The sequence below is a fragment of the Tachypleus tridentatus genome, chromosome 13, assembly GCF_004210375.1.
Source record: "Tachypleus tridentatus isolate NWPU-2018 chromosome 13, ASM421037v1, whole genome shotgun sequence".
Classification (NCBI taxonomy): Eukaryota; Metazoa; Arthropoda; class Merostomata; order Xiphosura; family Limulidae; genus Tachypleus; species Tachypleus tridentatus.
In genome coordinates this window covers 22,584,479-22,608,189 of record NC_134837.1, presented here as the reverse complement: position 1 = coordinate 22,608,189, position 23,711 = coordinate 22,584,479, and the positions used below count along the sequence as shown (strand labels likewise).

At 33.7% G+C, this 23,711-nt stretch overlaps 1 protein-coding gene across 2 annotated transcripts; it reads left to right on the top strand.

Annotated features, from left to right (window-relative positions):
- The first annotated feature begins 2,427 nt into the window (after window positions 1-2,427).
- Window positions 2,428-23,491, top strand: LOC143239390 (uncharacterized). Of its 2 annotated transcripts, none has more exons than XM_076480404.1 (4): window positions 2,428-2,665; window positions 6,743-7,008; window positions 14,922-14,957; window positions 22,407-23,487. In XM_076480404.1, exons 1-4 carry the CDS (start codon window positions 2,644-2,646, stop codon window positions 22,431-22,433), a joined length of 351 nt encoding a protein of 116 aa, XP_076336519.1. In that variant the 5' UTR covers window positions 2,428-2,643; the 3' UTR covers window positions 22,434-23,487. The 2 variants fall into 2 exon arrangements, with proteins under 2 accessions (XP_076336519.1, XP_076336520.1); XM_076480405.1 differs by having other exon boundaries at window positions 2,635-2,678; window positions 22,407-23,491.
- The last annotated feature ends 220 nt before the right edge of the window (window positions 23,492-23,711 follow it).

Below are 23,711 nucleotides of genomic sequence, written 5' to 3'. Positions count from 1 at the left end.
TCTATTAGGGTTGCTAACTGGTTACTGGGAATTTCTATGGTTGGGTTAGGGTCTCAGATATAGAGTTCTAAGGCTATCTTGCAGGCTTCAGTGGTTGGAACTTCTGTAAAGAGGGATATAACATCGAAACTGGCCATTAAGGCTTTATGATTAAGTTGATTAAGATTAGACTTGAAATTAAAAGAGTCTTTGATGAATGAGCTGGCTGATGTTACATATTTGGAGAATGCCCATGCTATGTATTTACCAAGATTGCAATTAAACGATTCATATGTGGACATTATTGGTCGTAATAGACAATCTGGTTTATGAGGTTTGGGGGTAAAGGTAACGCTATAGTCACAATGAACACGAATGAATACATCCAAAAAATGAATAACATCCTATCAGACACGAACAAATTTAAACCAATACACACAAATCCAACAAAGACACACGAGACGCAACTGAACAAATTACTACTACAAATGAAAAAAGCCAACACAATTTCACAAACACTTTATTCCTACCTTCGTAAAACCGACTCACGCACACCGCAAATATACGGCATCCCCAAACCTCATAAACCAATGGGTGGTGATGACTAGCTGCCTTCCCTTTAGTCTCACACTGCTAAATTAGGGACGGCTAGCGCGAAATTGCAAAAAAAAAAATTAATGTGATAACCTTGTTTGTAAAATTAATCATTTATCCCTCTACCAGTAGTGGACTTAACCATCAATCAATCAGTCAAATAACACTCTATTCCGTAAGGAACATAGGGCCGCATACGCTGCGGTTTTATGAACACGCTGGTTTTTAAGTGAGTAGGTTGTTAGCCTACCGCACAACCCCCAACTTGGAGGACAAATTCTCAGCCCATCGAGGGGAATCGAACCCCTGATTTTAGCGGGACTTAACCATCACTGCTAAAAAATCGAGCATGTTTGATCAAGAGATTTGAACCAGTAACCCTCTTTCCACAGGCATTTTTATTGTGCATTCCACGATATTTCTGGTAAACTTAATTAAACTACTTTTTGTTTCTTGTTGAGTGATTTAGTATAGCGTATAATCGTAGCTAATAATCAATATTTTAATAGTATATAAGTTCTAAGTTCATAATTTATAAAGAAATATTTTTAAAACCTGGAATTTCCAGTAGTGTAAGAAATTTGACTTTTTTTCTTTACGTATGGCCTTTTCTCTAATTCATTTGTCATCCCTCCAAGAAATATAAAATTTAACGGAAGTTACTCATTATAATATTCTCATTGCCCAGGCAACGCATAATATTTATAGCCTTTAACTGTTTGGATCACTTAACCCTCAGAGAGAAAAAGAGACCTCTTTTGTCATACCCACCTGACCCATTCCATCTTTCAGGATTTCTCATTAGTTCTCTCTGACCTATAATACTATATAACCAATAGAAAGCCAAGGTTTTCATTTATCAAATAACAGTCATATTACGTTATTTTTGTAGTCAGAATTGTCAATTTTTCTTTCAGTGCAATATTCACGAGAATAAAATTTGTACTTTAAAATAAATTAACATGCTGCCGAAGTAATAATGACAGTCTAGAAATTTGATGAATACAAAAGCTGATATTTATCCTTGCAATATTAAGTAGTCACCATATCAACCCGCAAATATGACTACCTCACGTCTGTAAAATAGTAACCCAAGAACAGCGGTTGGTGGTGTTGATTAATTGCTTTCCCTCTACTATATCACTACTAAATTAATAACGGCAAGCGCAGATACCCCTTGTGTAGCTTTGTGCGAAATTCAAAACAAACCAAATCATATTGAGTTATTTAATTTCTATAGTGTATATTAGTGCATAAAGTACATATTAATACTAGAAATAAACGACATTATAACACCAAAATGTTGTTTTTATTTAATTAGACATTCAATGTTTCGATTTACAGCTATATTCTTTCCTACGAGCTTTGTACTGTCAGCTTCGATTTGTGCTTTAACAAACACCCACGAAGTTGCTGAAGAGTGAAACGTTGATTACCAAATTAAATAAAAACATTTTGGTGCTATAAGGTCATTTATTTCTAGTACTAATAATGAGCTATTTCTTTTTTGCGTACCACAGATATCGAAATATGATTTTGTCTATAATTTACCATTGGGTTACCGGGGGCTTTTGATTTTTTTAAATTTAAAAAGTATGTTTATCTTTAATCGCTAAAAGCGTATTTACAAAAGAGAAAAAAGCCATCTCTTCAGTATTTCCACTTAAATCAGTAGGCAATTTCACAGTAGTCGGTTACTGTAACATCCCTTAATTTTTTTCTTTTTGAAATTTGTATTATAAAATATTTTTATTCCTTATTTTTCTCATACCCAGATGCTCCTCAATATTTATCCTCTCAATCAGTACCATTCAAAAGTAAGCCCGGCACTTATATAACCAAATAATCACCAATTTAATTAAACCGACAGAATAACTTTGGACATGAGCTTCCGCTCCAGTAGCTCAGTAGTTTGACTGTGAACTTACGACATTAGAAACCAGATTTTGACACCCGTGGTGAGTAGAACAGATATAGCCCATTTCGTTGTTTTGTGCTTACCCACATAGCAACAGGGATAAGCCAAAATTTGATTGCCGCGCCATCTTCAGTATCGAATATAAAAAGACTATGGAGGATTCAAATATGATAGGTAGGCTCAATGAGTGAGTTAGATTGCCTTCGGCAAATACGTGTTTATATATTTATTTATTATTATTTTGTTTATATATTGCTAAGAGACACAGAATTACGACAAATCTGTTGAAAACCTAAGACATGAGTATTAATTCACTGTGTAATCCAAGGATCAAACATTTCCCCACAACAGTAATAATAATATCGCGTTACGTACTCTGTTAGTGTTAGTTACTGTTAATAAGTGACAGTGGGAGTTTATATAATGACAGTTCTCATTGCGGTACGATAGTGAATTTAAAATTGTACAAAAACTGAAAGTATCCAGCTCGATATTTGGTCTATACTTCCACAAAATTATTGCACGAGCTCGTGAAGTTGTTAGCGATCCAACATCGATTATAAGTTAACGTAGAATTTAGATAAAAATATATATATATAACAGATCAAAATACAAAGACTACATAACTCAACTATAACCATTCATGTAAATAAGAACCTAAGGACATTCAACCTGCGACATGCCAGCAGTTCTAGTGACACTATACTGTAATAAGCGAACTAGGTATATTAGTATTATTACAACTAGTAACTGAGTAAAGTTATTATCACTGTATCAACTGGCAAATCATTTAACATTCCATATTAAGTTGGTAAAAGTGAAAAGATAAAAAAAAAACGTCTAATACCAGTTACAGTAATATTTAGCCTAGAACTGAATTTTTGGGAGAAAACTGAGCAAACAAATATTGCACACATTCTGAGGCAATGTCAGAAAATTTACCTGGATGGATTTTATTTAATAATAGAGACCATAGAGAACACATACCATGTATGGATGTAATATTGCATTCTGGTGTCCCATTGGCTTTTATCCAAATTTCAAGTTGCTCTATTTTTATGCCCTAGGAAAAAAACTGAAAACAGATTCAAATCTATAAATCCCTTTATAACTTAAAAAGTTTAAAATTAGGAATAATACAAATTGTATCATCACTATATAGTTAAGTAAACCAAAACTGATCATTAGAGCCCAAAATGGAACTCTTTCTAATGTTTTGTTTAGTATGCTGAAAATAATCTCTATGTTAAGTTCAAAATGTATATAAAAGAATGTAAGAACCTTGTTTCACAACTTTTAGCCAAAGGCTTAAAGCTTTTTAGTTTTATAATTATCATGTTTAAAGTTTCCTTACTCTGTATGCATTAATATTTTTTCCACAGAAAAATATGACTTTCCAAACTTTCAGTCATAAATACATCACTTTAGATTTATCAGTGTTGAAAATTATTTTTCACGTATTGGCCCACTTGGTAAGGCTGTCAAAGCCCTTTCACATGAGGGAAACTTTTTCTTAAAAATATCCTGAAAAACAGCCTTATCTAGTGGTTTAGTACTACTAACACATTTAAAAATCTAAATACATATACAATAGACAATAAACAACAAAAATATAAAGAAAGACCCCCATTAAACATATATTCCTAATTCTGGTGATGCCTGTTTATTTACCCTCTGTTGTTAAAGCAACTGTTGATATACATTTGGAGTTTTTCCCATAATTCCTTGAAAACTTAACTTGCAAGTAAACCTATTCCAATGCAAGTAACTTTATGAAAGGCCTAGAAATCTAAACACAAGTTCAACAAAGTTTCTTCTGTTGAAGTATCTTCACCCATACAACCAAAAGCGATATCTAAAAATGTCACTAAATCAGTTGAGACAAAATAAAAACTTTTTACAGTTGTGCTAAGAATTTTTCATCAACTTGTAATCTTCAAAGTACTTTCCTAAAGTTTTTATTAGCACTAGATTTCTGTAGCTTACTAATAACAGAAGTCATAATAAGTTACCTAGATGTTTTTAGACCCTTCTCTTTAAATATACTTATAACATACACTATCTTCCATTTATCAAGTTATCTATCTGTCCCTCATCTGTGTAAAAACAAGGAAGATTTTGGGTAAAACCCATAACAACTCATTATTTATTCTTATTAAATTATTTAGATAAATCTCCTAGTGGCAAAGCTCTTTACTTTTGTTATAATATTTTAAAGTTTTCCAAGGCAGTATTTTTTATTTTTAAAAACGTTATATGTTGATTTAGTGAACTTAAATTTCAAGAAAATTACAAAACTTAGAGTTTGGAAAATATTTCTTTTGATTGTAAGGTGGTTGAATGAGAAATGGAAAAACAAATTGTTGTTAATGAAGTCCAGGAACGTGAACCTTTGTTTGCAGTTATTCAAGGCTTAGTACTTTTTATTATTTACAATAGTGATGTTTATAGAGGTGTCATTAATAAATTTGATTGTTAGTTACAAACTTTAATATTACAAGCTGTATTGAAGATGTTGAGGTGCTACAGACTGAGTGATTGGGAGGTTAGATTAATATTTGGTAAATGGTACTTAATTATAGTAAGTGCAAGGTCATGCATTTTGGTTATGATAATTTAAATCACAGACTTATTTTATATAGATGTAAAGCCACTTATTTATTTGTCCGAAGAAAAGGATATTGGTAGATAAGTTATCAAGCCATCAAGGAAGTGTGAGTAATAATAAAACTAATAAAATTCAGGGTGTATTTACAGATATATTGATTACAGGTCAATTGAGGTAATTGTTCATGTCTAAAAATCAATAGTTAGACCTCAGTTAGAATTGTGTATATAATTTTGGTCTTATCTAAAAAGGCATATTGACTTATTGGAAAGGGGTGAGATGAGTGTTACTAGAGTGATTCTAAGGATGAAAGGTTAACTTACAGAAATATGTTAAGATCTATTAGCATATTAATTATCTCTTGATAAAAACAGTAAAAGGTGTTTTATTCAAGCTTACAAAATTATCTGGGGCATTGGTAGAACAAAGGTTGCTGATTTCCTTAATATATATTGTAACCTCTCATCCTATTACAAGGTTAAGATTTGAAAAAGAAAGGCTAAGCATCATCTGAAACAGCTTTGTTTTTCTAGCTTAGGGATTGACTTGTGAAATGAAACACTATTGACAGTAGTGAAGGACAGCACTTTACAGAAGTTTTAAGTGGTAAACCTATGATATCCTGAAAAATAAATGGTGGAATTTAGTTTTTATCTTTTTAAGGATGTGTGTATGAGGATCTGTTAGTAACACTAAATAGGATATTGTGTAAATGCAGTATTGATAAAAGCAAGATAAAGAAATATCAATAATTAAATATTCTGAATGAGACAGGTTGTTGTATCTTCATTAGCATTAGAATAAAGTTATGTGTATATAGCTTTTTATTATTTTTACATTATTATTATTATGTAATTGCTTCTCCAAAGAATTATAATAACAAATAAAAGAAACATTTTTTTTTTTTCTGTGATGAAATAGATTGAATAATAAGAATGTTGTTCCAGAATACAGAATCCAAGTTTTTAACAATTTGTGAGGAAAAGGTTGTACTATTAAGTAAAAATGAGAAATATATGTTTAGGAAAGATATTTTGCTAGGAGGATGGAAAAATTGTATTATGTGCATTATTATATAATTATTTGAATCATGTATATTGGTTTAAAATATATCATAGATCCTAGTTAAAAAAGAAAGTAGTAGGTCTGTGCAGTTATTTTAAATACAATACTGAGTCAGTGTATCATTTGTTGATAGAGTACTCTTAATATATTTTTGGGAGTGATGGTTAGATTAATAAAATCTGAAACATTCTATTAAATCTAAAGAAAATTATGTTAAATTATTCATGTACACCTTTGTTATCTGTTTTTTCTTTTTAATATACAAACAGTGGTAATATGTTTTCCCCTGTGTATTAATGATGCTAAAATTGTAAAGAAAATTAAAATTATGTTTTATCTTTAATATGAAGCTTGAGAATGGAAAGCAAAATGTATTTGACAAGTTATGAATAGAGTAGCACTGTTACATAGTTAACAAAGCATGCTACCTGTTTTGTTTATGTATGTAATTTAAAATAACAAGAAGTGTTTCATTATTTTTTGTTTTTATATATAAAGCCACAGTTTTCATTAGTACACTTGCTAATTTCTCATTAACATTTATTATTGACAATAATATGTTGTTTTATATGTTATAGAACATACATTAGATACAACAGGAAGAACATCAAGTAATTCTTTAGGGCCTGTGTTTACAGAAGAAATAGGAAATTCCTACCATGAAGAACAGGAAACATATTTTGAAGAACCTTTGTCTGTTGTACTGTCTTCATCACCATCATCATCTTCATACATAGAACAGTTGGAAAGTTCAAGGGGAGCTGAACAAGTTATTGAAACACCAAAGCTTACAGGCAGTGAGAATAATGACACTGATTATACTAGTGCCAAATTACAACAAAAGGTAGACATATTTTAGTTTTCTTAACTTAAAATTATTTGTTAATCTAAATGAAAGTCCTTCAACAAGTAGGTCATGACCAGTGTGTTATCAATGAAGTTTTTTCAAGTGGATCACTACAGCAAATGTTTGGCAAATGACATTTAATGATAGTAAATACAAAATAACTCATTTGGGTTACTGATATCTATATACATGTATAGATACATACAGAGGAACTCACTCAGTAGCATAATTGACATTGTGGTGGATAAGATACTAAACCCTTAAAACAGAGCTCTCTTGATAGTCTAGTAAAGCTAACAGAATTTTGTTAGGCTAGGAAATGTGTATATAGTTTTATTTTTGTTTTGTAAAAGGGTATATTGACTTACTGGGAAGAGTTGAGAGCAGAGCAACTTGGGTGATTCTCTGGATGGAAGGATTATCTTACAGAAATAGATTAAGATCTAATTAATCTATTTTCTCTTCAGAAATAGTTAAGAGGTAATCTTATTGAAGTTTACAAGATTATCTGTGCATTCAGTAGGATGAAAGTTTCTTAATTCTTTGTGCAGTATTCTAATAATAAGATGAACTAAGTTTAAGATTTGACAAAGACACTCTAGGCTTCAGTTAAGATAGTTTCATTTTTTAACAGGTTGGCTGAATAGGAATATGTTATTGTTAGCAATAGTGGAAGCCAATACTTTAAAATAATTTAAGAGATGAAACAGTTTCCTGAAGAATAAAGAGTGGGTATACAAAAATAACTTTGAAAAATTAAATGGTCCCTTGTTGTCCATTTGAAGTTATTTTACCTTGAACCATCTGAAGAAAAGTATGTTATTTCTTGCAATAACTTCATTTGGGAAAGTTGTGCTGTACCCTGTTCTACATTACAGTACTTTACTTTTATTTTTTTCATTGTCCAGTGACCCTTTCTCCTTTTCTAGATCTGGCCCTATGGTGAGGTGTGCATGTCCAGGCTTAATTAAATTTAAATGTACCCACATGGTTGTAAAGGTCTGTAATACTCACTGAAGATATGAAGTGTTCCACAAGACTGCTGGCACACATCTTTACAATGAGTAAAAAGTATACCTGATACAGATGAAGTGTGGCCTTCCATGGGTTTGAACTTAAGCATTAGGGTATCAAATTCAATTGGTTTTCTTGGGGTACCTTCTGAAGAGTGCTAATCTTGGTAACTTTTACACTAATCCTTTCACAGTTTTCACTGTGGGATTCTAGCTATTATGTGAGAAGAGGTAAGGTATCGTATTGGAAGTTAATATTTCCCAACAGTGAAAACTTATTTTTGATAGATACTTATTTCCTTTTTCACTTACTACCCATTTTCCCTACTTCCAATGTCTCTCTTATTCCTAATCTTGAAATGATGATAGTGCTGTATAGTATAAAAAGGAGCCAGCTGTGCCAGAGAGGCACGTTTCAATCGCATTGGCGGAGGGTTGTCATATGCTTATTTGCATGCTAAACCACAGTTGTTGCCATAAGAAATTGCCTGAAAGTAGGTAAGAACTTCAAGAGTAGTGGTGTTAAACAAAGTTATTACATGAGGAAGGGTAAGTATCTATCAGCAATACATTTTCAGCACAGGAAAATGGTAACTTTCTCAGCCATGAAAAACAAGATTTAAAGAGCTGATAAAAGATTTTTATACATTTAGGCATTGTTAGTTATATAAAAAATATACCTATCCTTTATCAAAAGTCAAAATATTTCTTTTCCGTACATTTATTTTAGTGCAAACACAACTTTAGATGTTATAAAAATTCAAGGATGAATTATTTGTTAACTTTATAAAAGTTACTGTTACATCATGGTGTATATGTCTGTTATTTTGGTATTGTTTCAAATTATATTATGTAGATATGTGCATGTGGAAAATAAAAGAAATTGGATATCAATATACAAGTAATAAAAAAATTAAATAGATGCAGTATGGTTTCTTGCATTTTGGAATAAAACAATAGTGATGGTCCTGGTGGCCCCTTGTTACAGTAGCATGAAAAATTTAAATTCTGTTATTGTTTGCTGGATAGATAATGATGTAATTAAATAATATTCTTTTAGATTTGAGGTGTGCAATAGGTACAGTCTATTTAAAGGACAGCATGTTTTTTTTTTTATATCTTAAATGGTTTTAGACATATCACGAGCTTGCTGTAGGAACACCCAGCACCAATAGTTAATACTTGGTTGGATACACAGTCACCTCGAACTAATACATTTTATATACAGTGGTGCTGTGTAACAAATGAAACTGCAAGTGCTTTTGTGTAAATAGTCATTACTGCATTCACTAGATGGTAACCAAGCCAAGGTTTTGTAGAATGACTTAGAAGCTTCTAACTGGTGTCATTATACAGTTTATATATAAACCAGGTGCAATCTGTACTTGGTGCATAGCTTATTTTTAGTCAATAATTTTAAAAACTGTGAAGTAAGATGCAAAATATTTATTATGAATGAATAAGAACAAAAGTATTTTAAAAAACTTTTTTTTACTTATGTTTTGCTGCCAAATATTTTAAATGATTTACAAAATTCAAGCTTGCGTTACCATTTCAAGTCTGTCTATTCCATCTGTAGCCATACTTCAGGCCCCAGGAACTGGTGAACCATAGTTTAAGTATTCTATGAATACCCTTTGGTATTTACCTCTGCATTGTGCATTTTGTACCTGGCATAGTTAATGAAGACCTCAACAGCTATCACATGCACATACCCCACCTGAAATAAGATGTGCCTTCCTCCACCCTGCCTATGGGTTTTATTTAGCTTGTGTTGATTTCTGAGAACTGCATTTCTCAGGTATATGATGTTTTGAGAAGTGCTACTTAAAATGTATTTATGATCCTCATCCTTTTCTTTTTTACTAGTGATACAAAAACAATTCCTTGTTCCCTAATTGTCTGGTTCATGCTTTGGATCAGTCCTCTCTTTCTTATTATTGGACTGACTGTCTTTAAAACAGATTCATGTGCATTTGGTTCATTTTGCTGGTTTGTCTCGCTAGAGTACTATTTTCTCATTTCTAATTTCTTGTGCTAGTTATTGCAATTCCTCCCATTTTATTTCAACTGTCTGAGGTTTGGGTAGGGATCCTAGAAAGGTTTCCCAAGGGTGTCTTCTCCATCCTTACTTTCTCATTTGCCCACCTCTTATCTTCAGCTCTAACCCTGCAACCATGGTTTCTATGTTGATAAGACATTTTAAATTGTGATGTCTTACTTAATGTACCATTTCTACAATCCCACATGTGGCCCTATTTTTGCAGTATAATATATTTATCATGTTTTCTCACTCCAATTATTTTCCACCCTTTCTGTTTCAGAGTCTTGTTTGTCCCACTCTACACCATACGTGCTACAAGTTTTTATCTACTAGATCTTCCATTCTATGACTCTCCTTTTCCTTCTTCCCTTGTACCATAATTCAGTGTTTTCCCAATGATGCAAGGCCCACTAATATTTGTTTTGGAGGCTGCCCAGTAGATTTGGGTTCATTGGGAGCTCATCTGTTGACTTTGTTCATCAGTTCAGACTTTACCTGTCTCATTGAGGTCTTGAGCTCTTGTCATATGGTTTCTTTATTATTCCCCTTCAGGCTGGCTTTGATGCCTTTGTCAGTTGGTGTTGCCCTTCACTCTACACCTTTTTTGACCTGGGATTGCATTTTCCTTTTTCTTAGGATGACTGGCTTCTTTTCACTATTCTGAGAAAGTGTCAGCCTGCCCACTTATTATCTCCTTATTGACAATACTCCAGTGAGCTTGTTTTTCAGCCAAATGAAGTCCTTCCTTTCACCCTTCTCATTCCCTTATTATTTAAGGGTTCTTAGTCACCCTTCTGAATGGGGCACAGCCATATCCTCTTCACACTATTCTCTAGTATGGGTATTTTGGTACACCCTGTTTGCTTCCTTCCTTTTTCCTCCCATGTTTCTATTGCTTTTGGGGATGGAATCTATGATGACTCTTCTTCTACTTCATGGTCGAGCTTATCTGAAGTCTTTTAACGGGTTATCTACAGCTTACAGAATTTTACTTGGGATCCTTTGGATTCTCTCATTCTCCTTCTTTATTGCCATATTGACAATCTATTTTGGTGATGAGCTCAGCAAGTTCATACTTCTGCAATAATCATGCTCTCTACTCTGAAGGAGGTTGTGGATTAAGGTGAACCAATCCACCTAAGTCCTCACACAATTAGAAATATCCTGTAATTGGTTTGGATCTTTATCCAAAATTCCTGTTTAAAGGTGAAGTAGGCATGATCCTCATCTTACCCTTACAGGATGTCAGTTCACCATAAAGGAGATATTGGATGCAGTGTACCCAGCACAACCTAGCAACATTACACGTCACATGTTCTGCCCCTGAGTTCCCAAATTATACACAAAGACACTCAGTTACACAACTCCTTCCAAACATGTGGTCAGCTTCCGGTTAGTTACCTCTTTCTTTCTTTGTGAACCTGACGATGACCGAAGACAGTTGAAACGTTGTTTGCTCTTCTACGTAAAATATTTTCTCAACTCAAACAAGCCGTTTTTGCATATATATTTCATTAATCATTTGTTTTCACTTCTATCTCCAGTCATATTTTGACTAGGGTCTTGAAGGTTTTTTGCTGGCTCTAATGCCTTTAGAGATGCTAGAGAATAACTTTTATTCTGAGCTGTTTTGAAGGTGAGGGTTCTTTTGTGAGTTACATCCAATAAGATTTGTCACTTTTCTGTGCCATTAGCAACCCTGTGGCCCACTTGAAGTCTGATGTAGACTGATGTGTGGATCTTCTCCAGTACATTTATCTAACATTATTTGCCTGATTTGGAAATTTCTTCATCTGAGAATTGTTGTCTACTCCTTGTAGCTATCTCAGCCATTTCACCTTGACTTGAATCTTTTCATTGCTACCTTTCAGAGTTCTTTAACTTATTTTCATAGCATCCTGCTCTTTGGTGAGTGTTGTCCAGGCAGGTGCACTTTTATCAAATCATTTCTGCACCAGCAGCCACTAATGCAATATACTTTATACAGAAAGGAACAGCATCTTCAGAAATGAAATGTTCCATAAGACCACCTAGGAGCTAACCAGGTGTTATTACTATATTATACTGGACCACCACTCATGGACTATCATGAGTAAAGCATAAAGGGATCCTGCTTATTACTGCCAATCACCAGACTGAATAAATCAAAGTTGGTTTGTTTTTAAAAATTTCAGAAAGTTGGTTCACCTATTGCACTTTCCTTATGACACCCAGTTTCCAGTCAGTGAAGTGGTGGACAGAGGCATTTCTTCCAGAGTGTTAGAGTGAATTCCTCCATTCTTGTATAAGAGGGTGAAATTGGTAGTCTGCCTACTTGGGTCTCTATATGTTTTTACCAGATGTTGGTAGGAGTAGACAGACTACAAGAGACCCTGCTCGTAATAACTTGATTCTTCTCTATCCTGTTAGTATGTGCATGGACCTTCTGTTTGATCAATACAGATTCAGTACATTTTTTATGAAAGAAGGTTCACTGTCTATCTATAATTCTGAATGTAGGGTGATCCCTTAACATACTTCATTCTCGGTTGAATACAGTTGCTCCACATCTTTCCCATTATTTTGGGGGCAAATGGAATGTACCTTGCCCACATGGTTGTGGAGTGAGGATGAATATTCATAATTCTGACTGGAAGTGTTCTGTTTGATTTAGTAAGGCATAAGTGATACTAGTTTACACAGTGCTAGGAGAGAGAACACAATGACATAAGTAGAGAGTGTTATGACACAAATATTCCCAAGAGCAATGAAGTAAGATATAAAGGACAGGATCAAGTGAGAAAACATCAGGCCAATGCTTAAATGGATAATGGAAGAAACCCTGGCAGGCGAGTAATAGCTGTAAATATGAGTGGATGTAAGTATTATTGGAAATACATTTTCAATTTAGGAAAATGTTAACTTTTTATTTATGGTGTCTGATTTTTCACCATAGAGTATATGATTGAGTTGTACTTTATGGATTGTGAAACATAGTTCTCAGTTCCAAAAACTGCTAATTTATATATTACTTTTGCAATGTATGTGCAAACTGACTTGGACTTATTCAGCCATGCATAAAAAGGACTACTTTCATATTTCAATAAAGAAGGCTGCACTAGTGATTGAATATTTTTCATTGTTCAAATATTATAAATATATTTATTTTTGTGAGTCAAATGTGATACATATTATGTGTTTATTTACACTTAACATCTTCAATTACACTATGTAACAACATTTTTACTTTTTTTTTTGTTCCTGGGCAGAAAGTATTATTTCCCAATTGCTTATGCCTAAAATAAATGGAAAAGACCTGTTTTTCTCTTTAAACTTTGCTTTTGTGACCTGGGCAATGAAATTTTCAAATTTACCCAGTTTCCAGAACATTTCAGGTAGATTCAGTGCTGAGTAACTGATAGAGAATTTTCTCGAACTTACAAAAATTTTCAAGAACTTTCTAGAATGTTGTAAAACTTATGAATATTTTCAGGAACCTTTCAGAATTTTCTAGAACTTTCCATAGTAATATATATACAGGGGCTCACTACTCACCACTTCAGTTTAGTTCTAGCTGCCTAAGTGAACACATAGACCTATCTGATTTTACCAGAGAGGGCATCAAGAAGCTGCAAGCATTCTACACATTCTGCTATGTATGTGGCTAATTTATCAAGACAAGAGCGAAAAAGTACTTTGTGACAGCATCTGCTAAAATGTGTGAAGCCTACAAGACATATTTCTGCATGCCTGTCAGGGATCAAGACAAACCCTGGGCACCTAATTTTACCTGTGAACACTGTAAAAAAACTCTAGAAGGTAAGATGGACAATTTTTGCTTGCTTGAATAGTAAGATTTTATATCATACAAATTTTAGACCTTTTAAAATTCAGTGCACGTCAAAGAGGAATACAGCAGTGTCAAAACCTTGCTAGAAGTCTTGAAGTACAACGAGTATGGCTGGGAGATTATCAGAGACTTTAAAATGGTAGCATTTCTGATGGGTCTCCAAAGAGGCTTTACCAAGTTTCCCTGTTATCTTTGCCTTTGAAACAGCAGGGACACCACAGTGTACTACAACAAGAGGCACTGGCCACAAAAGACCGACCTCTGTGGGGCTGCACAACGTCAAGTGTGAGCCACCAGTGGACCTCTAGAAAGTGTTGTTCCCACCATTGCACATAAAATTTATGGGCCTGCTTTTTTTCAGTGGTTCAGAACTTCTTGGACAATCACAAGGCCAAAAATTATGTGTAACTGCTTGAGGCTCTGGTGAAGAACTATGGCAAAATGGGCTGCAGGATGTCCCTGAAAGTCCATGTTCTTGATGCTCATCTTGATAAGTTCAAGAAGAACATGAGAGTATACTCAGAGGAGCAAGGCAAGTGCTTCCACCAAGATATACTGGACTTTGAGTGCTGCAGCCGAGGAGCGTATAACAAAAACATGATGGGAGACAATATTTGGGGGCTGATATGTGAAAGTGATTTACATTGCAGTTACAAATCTCAAAAAACTACTCGCTTCTAAACATTTTTGTATAACTTCAGTATAAATACATGTAAATCTTGATTCATATGTTGTTTTATTCAGACTTAATGTAAAGGAAAATGTGCAAATTTGCCTATTTTTACATAGAAAATAGGTTAATTTCTAAATTTCATTATCCAGGTCACAAAAGTAAAGTTTGAAGGGAATAATGACCATTTTCTGTACTTTTACAACATAAGCAATTGGGGAATAATACATACTATCTAAGAACAAAATTTGTGTTACATAGTGTTATATAGCCAGAAGCATACTAGAAAACAGTTGTTTAACAGCAAGTTAATAAAAGGAACTATTTAATTCAGGGGGTATTTTCTTTCTACAGGTGAGAAGTACATCATATGGTGCAACAGTTGTGAAGGTAAATAAGCAATTTGATTTCCCTGTGATCAAATGTTTGCAAAGGTAGAATTCAAATCTTGCAAGTTGAAATCTAATTTACTTATGTTAGATAATGTGCAGTTTTGTAAGCATGATAAGCCAAAATAATAAATGTTTTCTTTTAAATTACAGAATAGCATTTTAAGCTGTGTGGTTAGATGTCAAGACTAGACAAAAAACATTTTTTATAAAGTAATGTTTTCCAGAAATTTGTTGCCTTTATATTCATTAAATTGTATTCTTAATTGACTTTTTCTGAATTCTGTATTATTTAAACTAAAGCATTTCCTCTCACAAATTGCAAAAAAAAAATTAATTATCTAATATCATAGGTCTAGTTTTTTTTCTAACTTTTATTATGGAAAATTACTAATACTATTTGATATTGTACATTATTTTGCTGTATCAAATAAATGGCTTGATTATTGGTACAAATCTTCCTATTGATATAAAGTTAGGTATAAGGAACATCAATTTTGGTTGAGAGAGGTGAGAAAGGTATCAGATTTTGCTCAGTTCCTTAGGGATTATGGTACTCTAAGTCATTAGGAAACTATCAGAGGGAATGGCCACTGTTCTTCTTGAATGATACATAAACAAGAAAACCTGTACAATTAAGAAACATTATAATCAAGCCACATTTACAAGAACAGGAAAAGAGAAAAAAATTGTTCTGTGTGGGTTTGAGAAAAGATGTATATATAAAGCCAAGAATTCAGTGGAAAGAAAAATGACTGATAGATATGAGAGACAGAGAGAAATAAATGCTGCTAGTAGAAAACAGACTTATTTCTAAACTTGTGTGTTATTGATTACAGTAATAAACATAATTTTGTTACTTTTAAGTTGGCAATACTTAATAACTGATAGAAATAAGTACAACCTTAATAAAGTTAAAGGGAAAGCAAGATGTGAACAGAGCACAACCATAACAAAGACATGTAAGAAGCAGTCTGTAACAAAGTATTTCTCTTCCTCTCTCCAGTCCCTAAGAACATTAAAAAATATTGATTGTATTAAACCTCATTTGTGTTTCATTCTTCTTATAATGTTTCTCTATGCTCCAAAATTCTGACATATCATACCTTTGTTGTTTTGCCACTTGCAGTCTTTGGCTTAACACTTAAAATTTTACTATCTTTACACATACCACATTACTGTTTACAGTTTTTCTCTCTATATTTTATAAGCTTCAAATCTTTTATTTACATCATTGCAACATTTTAAAAAAATCACAGTTTTGGTTCACATATATCACTAAACCACTTGAAAAGGTTGAAGTTTCTTTTATACATACATCAATATACAATTAAGAAGTTCCTTCATCTCATCCATTTTACATTATATTTTAGCTTTTAAACTAGTAAGTTCACAAATTTTTATTCTTCTGTTCATTTCATAACCAGATATTGACATACAATTTCAGTTTTAACCTTAGCTGAATGGATTTTAAGTCCCTTATATCTGTACAGTATGCAAAACTGTGTTAGGATAAGAGAATATTTTACTGTTTTATAGCACTAATTCTTCCATTCTATTACAGAATGTAAATTTTAGCTCTGCAGTAATGTCTCACTGATTCCTGTTGACTATTCAATGAACTATAGTGAGAATACATATTTTTTTCAAAATTCCCATATACTTATACCAAAGGTATGTCATAAAGTGTTCTGATTGAATGAACATACTGATAAAACTTATGGTCTGAAATAACTGTCATGGTACTCCATGTTGTGTCTTAAGTCTGTAGAAGGAATCCATCAAGGAGCTACCATATGGTAGTGGTACATGCTAGAAGAAATCAATGTAATAGTATTCCACAAATAAATCTTGATAAAAATAATGTTATGTTGCCATACCACAGCCAAAAAAAGCATAGGGAATTGTCAGTAGAGCAGAGAGTTCACATAAAAGCTTTACGTGATGCTGGTTGAACTCTGTGACAAATTGTTGCAGACTTTAAATCTCAGAAAAGTGTCCAGATCTATGGTATCAAGAAAATACTCATAATAATGAGAATGGAATATTTGGTTGTGTAGCTGCTAAAAAACCTTTACTTCAATTTCCATGTATTGTCAAGGGACTCAAAATTGCATAAGAAGTACAAAAACTGGAGTGTTAATGATTGGAAAAGAGTGTTATAGATGAATGAGTCTAAGTTTGAAATATTTGGTTCAAAGTGTAGGTTTAACATTCAACAGAAGAAAGGTGAAAGATGCTTACCTCTATGCTTAGCACCTACCACAAAACTTGAGGGAGGTGCTGTAATGGTTTGGGGTTGTTTTTCTTCTGAATAATGGACCAGTGCAAGTACCATCAGATAATGATTTGTCATAGTATGGGCAGTAGTTTGTATATTATTAGAAAATAATTCTACTACAAAGAAGATAATGACCCCAAACACTCATCCAACCATAGTTGTTGGAGTCATTCAAATGATGCAGTGGCCCCCAAAGAACCCTGATCTCAACCCAGTTAAGCAGATTCTGGATTTGATAGATGAAAAGTTACTTTCAAAGAAGTTTTATGGGAGTGTGTTAGACATTTGGAGTATAATCCCAAAGGACACTTTGATTAAACGTGTTGCACCAATGCCTGAAAAACTATCTGCAGTTATTCAAGCAAAAGGGAGACACACAAAATATTAGCTCTTTAATGAAGTCAAGCACTTCCACTGAGTTTTTGTGGTACTAAACAGAAAGATAAATAAAATTTTATGTTTCACCTGTAATTTACATTACATTCCTCTTTGAAAGTAGCCTGAAGTCTAATCTTCACCATTGTCATAATACTTTTGCACAGTGCTGTATATTAGTTTTAATCAAAGTGTGGTGATGGTCTGATCTCAATAACTCATATGCAAAAAGGGATCTGCATTTTGATAACCACTTACTGGTCTATAACATACTGTGAAATTAAAACTCTGTAGTAAAAAACTTTATTAAGCAATTTTCTATTTTCATTCCCCTGTGCAACCAGATTAAAGGATTATGGTCTATTTCTGTGACATATGCTTTACTTAAGAGAAAAGGACTTAATCTGTCAAGCCCCAGACAATTGTCAATCATTCTTTTTAGTAGGGACTAGAGCCTTCTTGTGTGCTAGTTAGTTTTGGCATAAATACATCTCTATAATGAATGCATCAGTTTGTAGTCTCCTTATAACTATATATAATTGTTTTTTACACTGATCCATTTTTATTTCCTAAAACCCTTCTCAGTGGCCTCATCCCACATGAAATGTTTTGGTCCTAATTTATAGATTAAAAATGTGAGTGGAGCTCTACTTCTACAAATCCTGTAAGAAACTTTCTGTAACACCCTATCTTCCTAAGCAAAGGTCTGACTTCTTTCTTTGTTGTAGTTTTCCTTCAATCTATAATAGCTTTTATCTTTGCCTCTAAATGGACATTATATCCTTTACATGATGAGTAAAGGATGTCCCTTCTGTCCTAAACTTGCATTTACCTGGTTTTACTGTTAACCTCTGAAATGTTACTGTAGAATTTTTTGCTCTCATGAACATTATATTTAACTTTAATAATCCATAAGGAATAGAAAGCATTTTTTTTCTTTATATCCTCTTCTTCTTTCTTGACTTGGAAATAACTTTTCAATTAATCTGTGTACGTTGCTTGACTAACTGCATATCATCAATGTGAGGTAATGGGTTGAAGTGCCAATAGTAACTTCATTCAGCCTCTTCAGAACAGTATATAACCTTATCAATGTTAAATACTAACACTATAGAAAATGCATAAAAGCTAGAATATTCCTTCCCTTATTTTCCCTTCTTTTAACAATTTCCTGATTTCTTCTTTTGTAGCTTGCTTCAAATGGTATGACACTCCTTTTGGGTTCCTTTTTCTCAGCATTAAGATTACTTTTATCATGTGGTTAACTAACCAGATCTTCCTTAGCCTATCATCAAATACACTTTAGTAATCTTGCATTCTTCCTCCTGTTGCTTAGAGATTAGCCTTTTAAGTATTTTTACTATCTATATTGCTCTATCTGCTTATAAGAATTTAAGCTAGTTTTCTGTTCACTCTTGTTACTACTGGTAGCTAAAGAGGTTCTCACACAAGTTTCAAGTGCAACGTTAGTGTACCATGACTTAAGCATATTTACATGATATATTTGTTCAGCTACTCAGTACACTACATCTACTTTAGATGTCACTTGAACAACACAGTTATAGTGAAGGGACATATCCACCTCACAACACACTTATAGTGAAGGGACATATCCACCTCACAACACAGTTATAGTGAAGGGACATATCCACCTCACAACACAGTTATAGTAAAGGGACATATCCACCTCACAACACAGTTATAGTGAAGGGACATATCCACCTCACAACACAGTTATAGTGAAGGGACATATCCACCTCACAACACAGTTATAGTGAAGGGACATATCCACCTCACAGCACAGTTATAGTGAAGGGACATATCCACCTCACAACACAGTTATAGTGAAGGGACATATCCACCTCACAACACAGTTATAGTGAAGGAACATATCCACCTCACAACACAGTTATAGTGAAGGAACATATCCACCTCACAACACAGTTATAGTGAAGGGACATATCCACCTCACAACACAGTTATAGTGAAGGAACATATCCACCTCACAACACAGTTATAGTGAAGGGACATATCCACCTCACCACTAAATTGATAATCCTACTTCAAATAAAACTTCAGTATCTCAATTTTTCCAGTTCCTACTACATGTTGTACCCACTTCTCTACAGGGTGGCCCGTAAGTCACTCCCCATCCATATATCTTATGTATCCACTGTATCTGTGTGCTGTTCCTCATTTTCACTGCATAATATTATGCGACGATTATGTCACAATACGCTCTTCAAGTGTAAATGGGCTTAGATCAGCCATATTTCTCTGAAAAAAAAAGAAACAAATTTATAATACATGCACAATTAAATATAACATAACAGCATATGGATGGGTCGGGACTTACAGACCACCCTATACATTTATTTACCAACTGACTTTTAACAGTGATTTCCAATTCTCATCCACACTAGCATTAATTTTCTACTCTTAAACAATGAATCACACAATTTATAATCAGCAAGAAATTTTGGAGGAGTTTTGCTAGATTTATTTTCATAATGTCCTTATAATTATCATCATAACTTTTCTTAATTTCATTTTCACTTGATGGTGAAGGGAAATGGGAATGTAAATGTAAATAGGAATCAATAAATGATCTAGGAATCAAGACTCACCAGTCTCTTTACATCCTCCTATTAACAAACATTCAATAGGAGGATGTAAAGAAACTGGTGAGTCTCGATTCCTAGATCATTTGTTGATTCCCATTTACATTGTCATTGCAAAAAACCTCAGTAGCTTATAATGGATAAAGGGAGTCCAGATCAAATGCCAGACTGGCTCCAAGCAAGACTTTTCTTTGGAAATTATGCTTTGGCATACTCGTTGATAACAGTGATAAAAATATTACTTACATCATCTGTAGACAGAGATTTGAAATGTTTAAGTTGTACTGAATTATCATTGATATTAGTGTGTACACCAGGATCAAACTTTTTCTTTGACAAAAACTCAAATTCATTACTTGTGGCAGACCTGTCTTATCAAATCTATCTCAGCCTAGTCATTGTCTCTGGCTTTAGTAGTGAGTGTAGATCTAGAAGATGAAACAAGTCTAGCTGAAACTCAGTTTTGTAGCCTCTTTTTACCATTATGTCCTGGTTGAAGTGATGACCCCATTGATCAGCTGATTCAGAAGCACTAGAACTGGGTCTCGGAGACTGTTTCCTTTCATCACCAGAGTCTCTTCCAAAGTCAATTACAGTATCATAATCATCATTATTATCACCTCTTCCTTGATCTAACTGATTGAACATATTCATTGCTTGCTCAGCAGTCAAACATTTAGGTGCCCTCTTTACATTTACCATTTTTATTTTACAATTGGTGTAAAACTGTTAAGACTTCACAAGAAAACATAACTTATTGATCTATCTATAGAAGTTGAATAATAACATGGATTGGATTAGTGTTCAGTCAAAGAGACATAAATGTTATCTGAACTTTTAGCTAGATTCTGGAAGCATCTGCTTGGATTTCAGGTGTTAACTGAACCACTGTCAAAACTAAAACAGGAAAGATAAGAATATAAAAAGACACTCTTTCCTGGATTTACTGCTTCATCCACTTAACTTTACTCCTTGGCTTTTGTTAACTTGGTTCCAACATCAAACTCTTCTTTTGTTGCTGGGTTTTGATTTTTAACAAATTGATGAACCACACTTTTGACATCACTTTGTTGTGCATTGCTTTGATTCTACTCTGTTGCAATCATGCAATACATGCACCTTGGTTTCCCTTCAACTTGATTAACTCTTTTTACTAGTCCCCTGTTGGAATAGCAGTAAGTCTTCAGACTTACAATGCTATATTCGGGGGTTCTATTCCCCTTGGTGGACACAGTAGATAATACGGTGTGGCTTTGCTATAAGAAAAAGACGCTCTTTCACTACCTTATAACCATTTTGTGTATCTAGGTTATAAGAAACTATAGATTATGTATTTAGACATCACAATCTCTAATTTTGAATCAGTGCTGCATTCAGTGTACCATGTGACATGCAAAAATCATTATTTAGGGTATTTTTTTTACATTTAGTCTTAAATTAAGAAATTAACTTATGTATGGTACTAATATTTGAATTATAATCTACAGTTTGATACTAAACTTATTGACATACATTCATAAAATAGTTCAATAAGATTTTGAAGGTGAGTCTGCACACACAGTGACCTCACCTTTGGCCTATGATCAAAGGAAAACCTCTTCTTCGGGTGTTAAAGTTCTACTTATTTATATCAGGAATTGGGTTATATAGGTATATATTAAACAAAGCAATATGCTGTTTATTATTATAATCAATAACACATGATATTATAATTAGGTCTTGTTTTATTACTTGCAGCATTTATATCTTTGTTTGCTTCTTTTTCAGTTAATTCTGTCTCTCCCACATTTTTAGACCTTTGCAATGAAATCTTATCTTTATATATCTTTCTCATAACCCATGCTAAACAAGTCTTTTCTTTATAACATTGTACACATGTCTTAGTTATGAAAAATTACTTGCTTCATTTTATTTGCCTGAAATATTGCTTAGTTGGTATTTGTTATGATAAAGTCAACAGTAAAGAGTTAAAATACAGTAAATTGTATGTTTGTTTTATTTTTAGATAATTAATCTATCCAACTCATCAGTTGAAAAACAGGTGGTAAAATATTAAGAAGTTTGTTAATTTTAATGTAACTTTTTTGGCTGCTTATTAAATATGATGTTATATACACTACATGGCCAAAATTACATGGACACCTCTTCTAATTAGTGGATTTGGCTGTTTCAGTCACACCCACTGCTAACAGGTGTATAAAGTCAAGCATACAGTCATGCAGTCTCCATAGACAAACATTGGCAGTAGAATGGGTCATGCTGAAGAGCTCAGTGACTTTCAACGTGGCATTATCATAGGATGCCATCTTTTCAACAAGTCAATTCATCAAATTTCTGCCCTGCTATAGCTGCCCCAGTCAACTGTAAGTGCTGTTATTCTGAAATAGAAACTTTTAGGAGCAGCAACAACTCAGCCACAAAGCTGTAGGCCACACAAGCTCACAGAATGGGACAACTGAGTGCTGAAGTGCATAGCACATAAACATCATCTGTCCATAGTTGCAACACTCACTACCAAGTTTCAAACTGCCTCTGGAAGCAACGTCAGCACAAGAACTGTTCATCTGGAGCTTCATGAAATAGTTACTATGGCTGAGCAGCTGCACACAAACCTAAGATCACCATGTGCAATGCCAAGCATCAGCTGGAGTGGTGTAAAGCACAATGCCATTGGACTCTGGAGCAGTGGAAACATGTTCTCTGGAGTGATAAATCATGCTTCACTATCTAACAGTCTGATGGATGAATCTGAGTTTGGTGGGTGCCAGTAGAACACTACCTGCCTGAATGCATAGTACCAACTGTAAAGTTTTGTGAAGGAGGAATAATGGTCTGGGACTGTTTCTCATGGTTTGGACTAGGGTCTTTAGTTCTAGTGAAAGTTCTTAATGCTACAGCTTACAATGACATTCTAGAAAATTGTGTGCTTTCAACTTTGTGGCAACTGTTTGGGGAAGGCCTTTTTTGTTTCAGCATTAAAATGCTCCCATGCACAAAGCGAGGTCCATAAAGACGTGGCTTGCCAAGGTTGGTGTGGAAGAACTTGACTGCCCTGCACAGAGCCCTGACCTCTTAACCCCATAGAACACCTTTAGGATGAAATGGAACACCGATTGCGAGCCAGGCCTTCTCACCTGACCTCAGTAATGCTCTTGTGGCTGAATAGGAGCAAATCCTTGCAACCATTTTCCAAAATCTGGTGAAAAGCCTTCCCAGAAGAGTGGAAGCTTTTATACCAGCAAAGGGAGGACCAACTCCATATTAATGCCCATGGTTTTGGAAAGAGATGTTCAACAAGCATGTATGGATGTGATTGTTGGGTGTCCACATACTTTTGATCATGTAGTGTATATGTATATATGTTAGTTTTCATTCGAAATAATCATTTGTAATAGTTTTAAAAGTGATACAATTTGTTCACTGTATTCAAAATATATTACAAACTTTTGTCTTTGGTAGTTTTTAGAAACAAAACAAT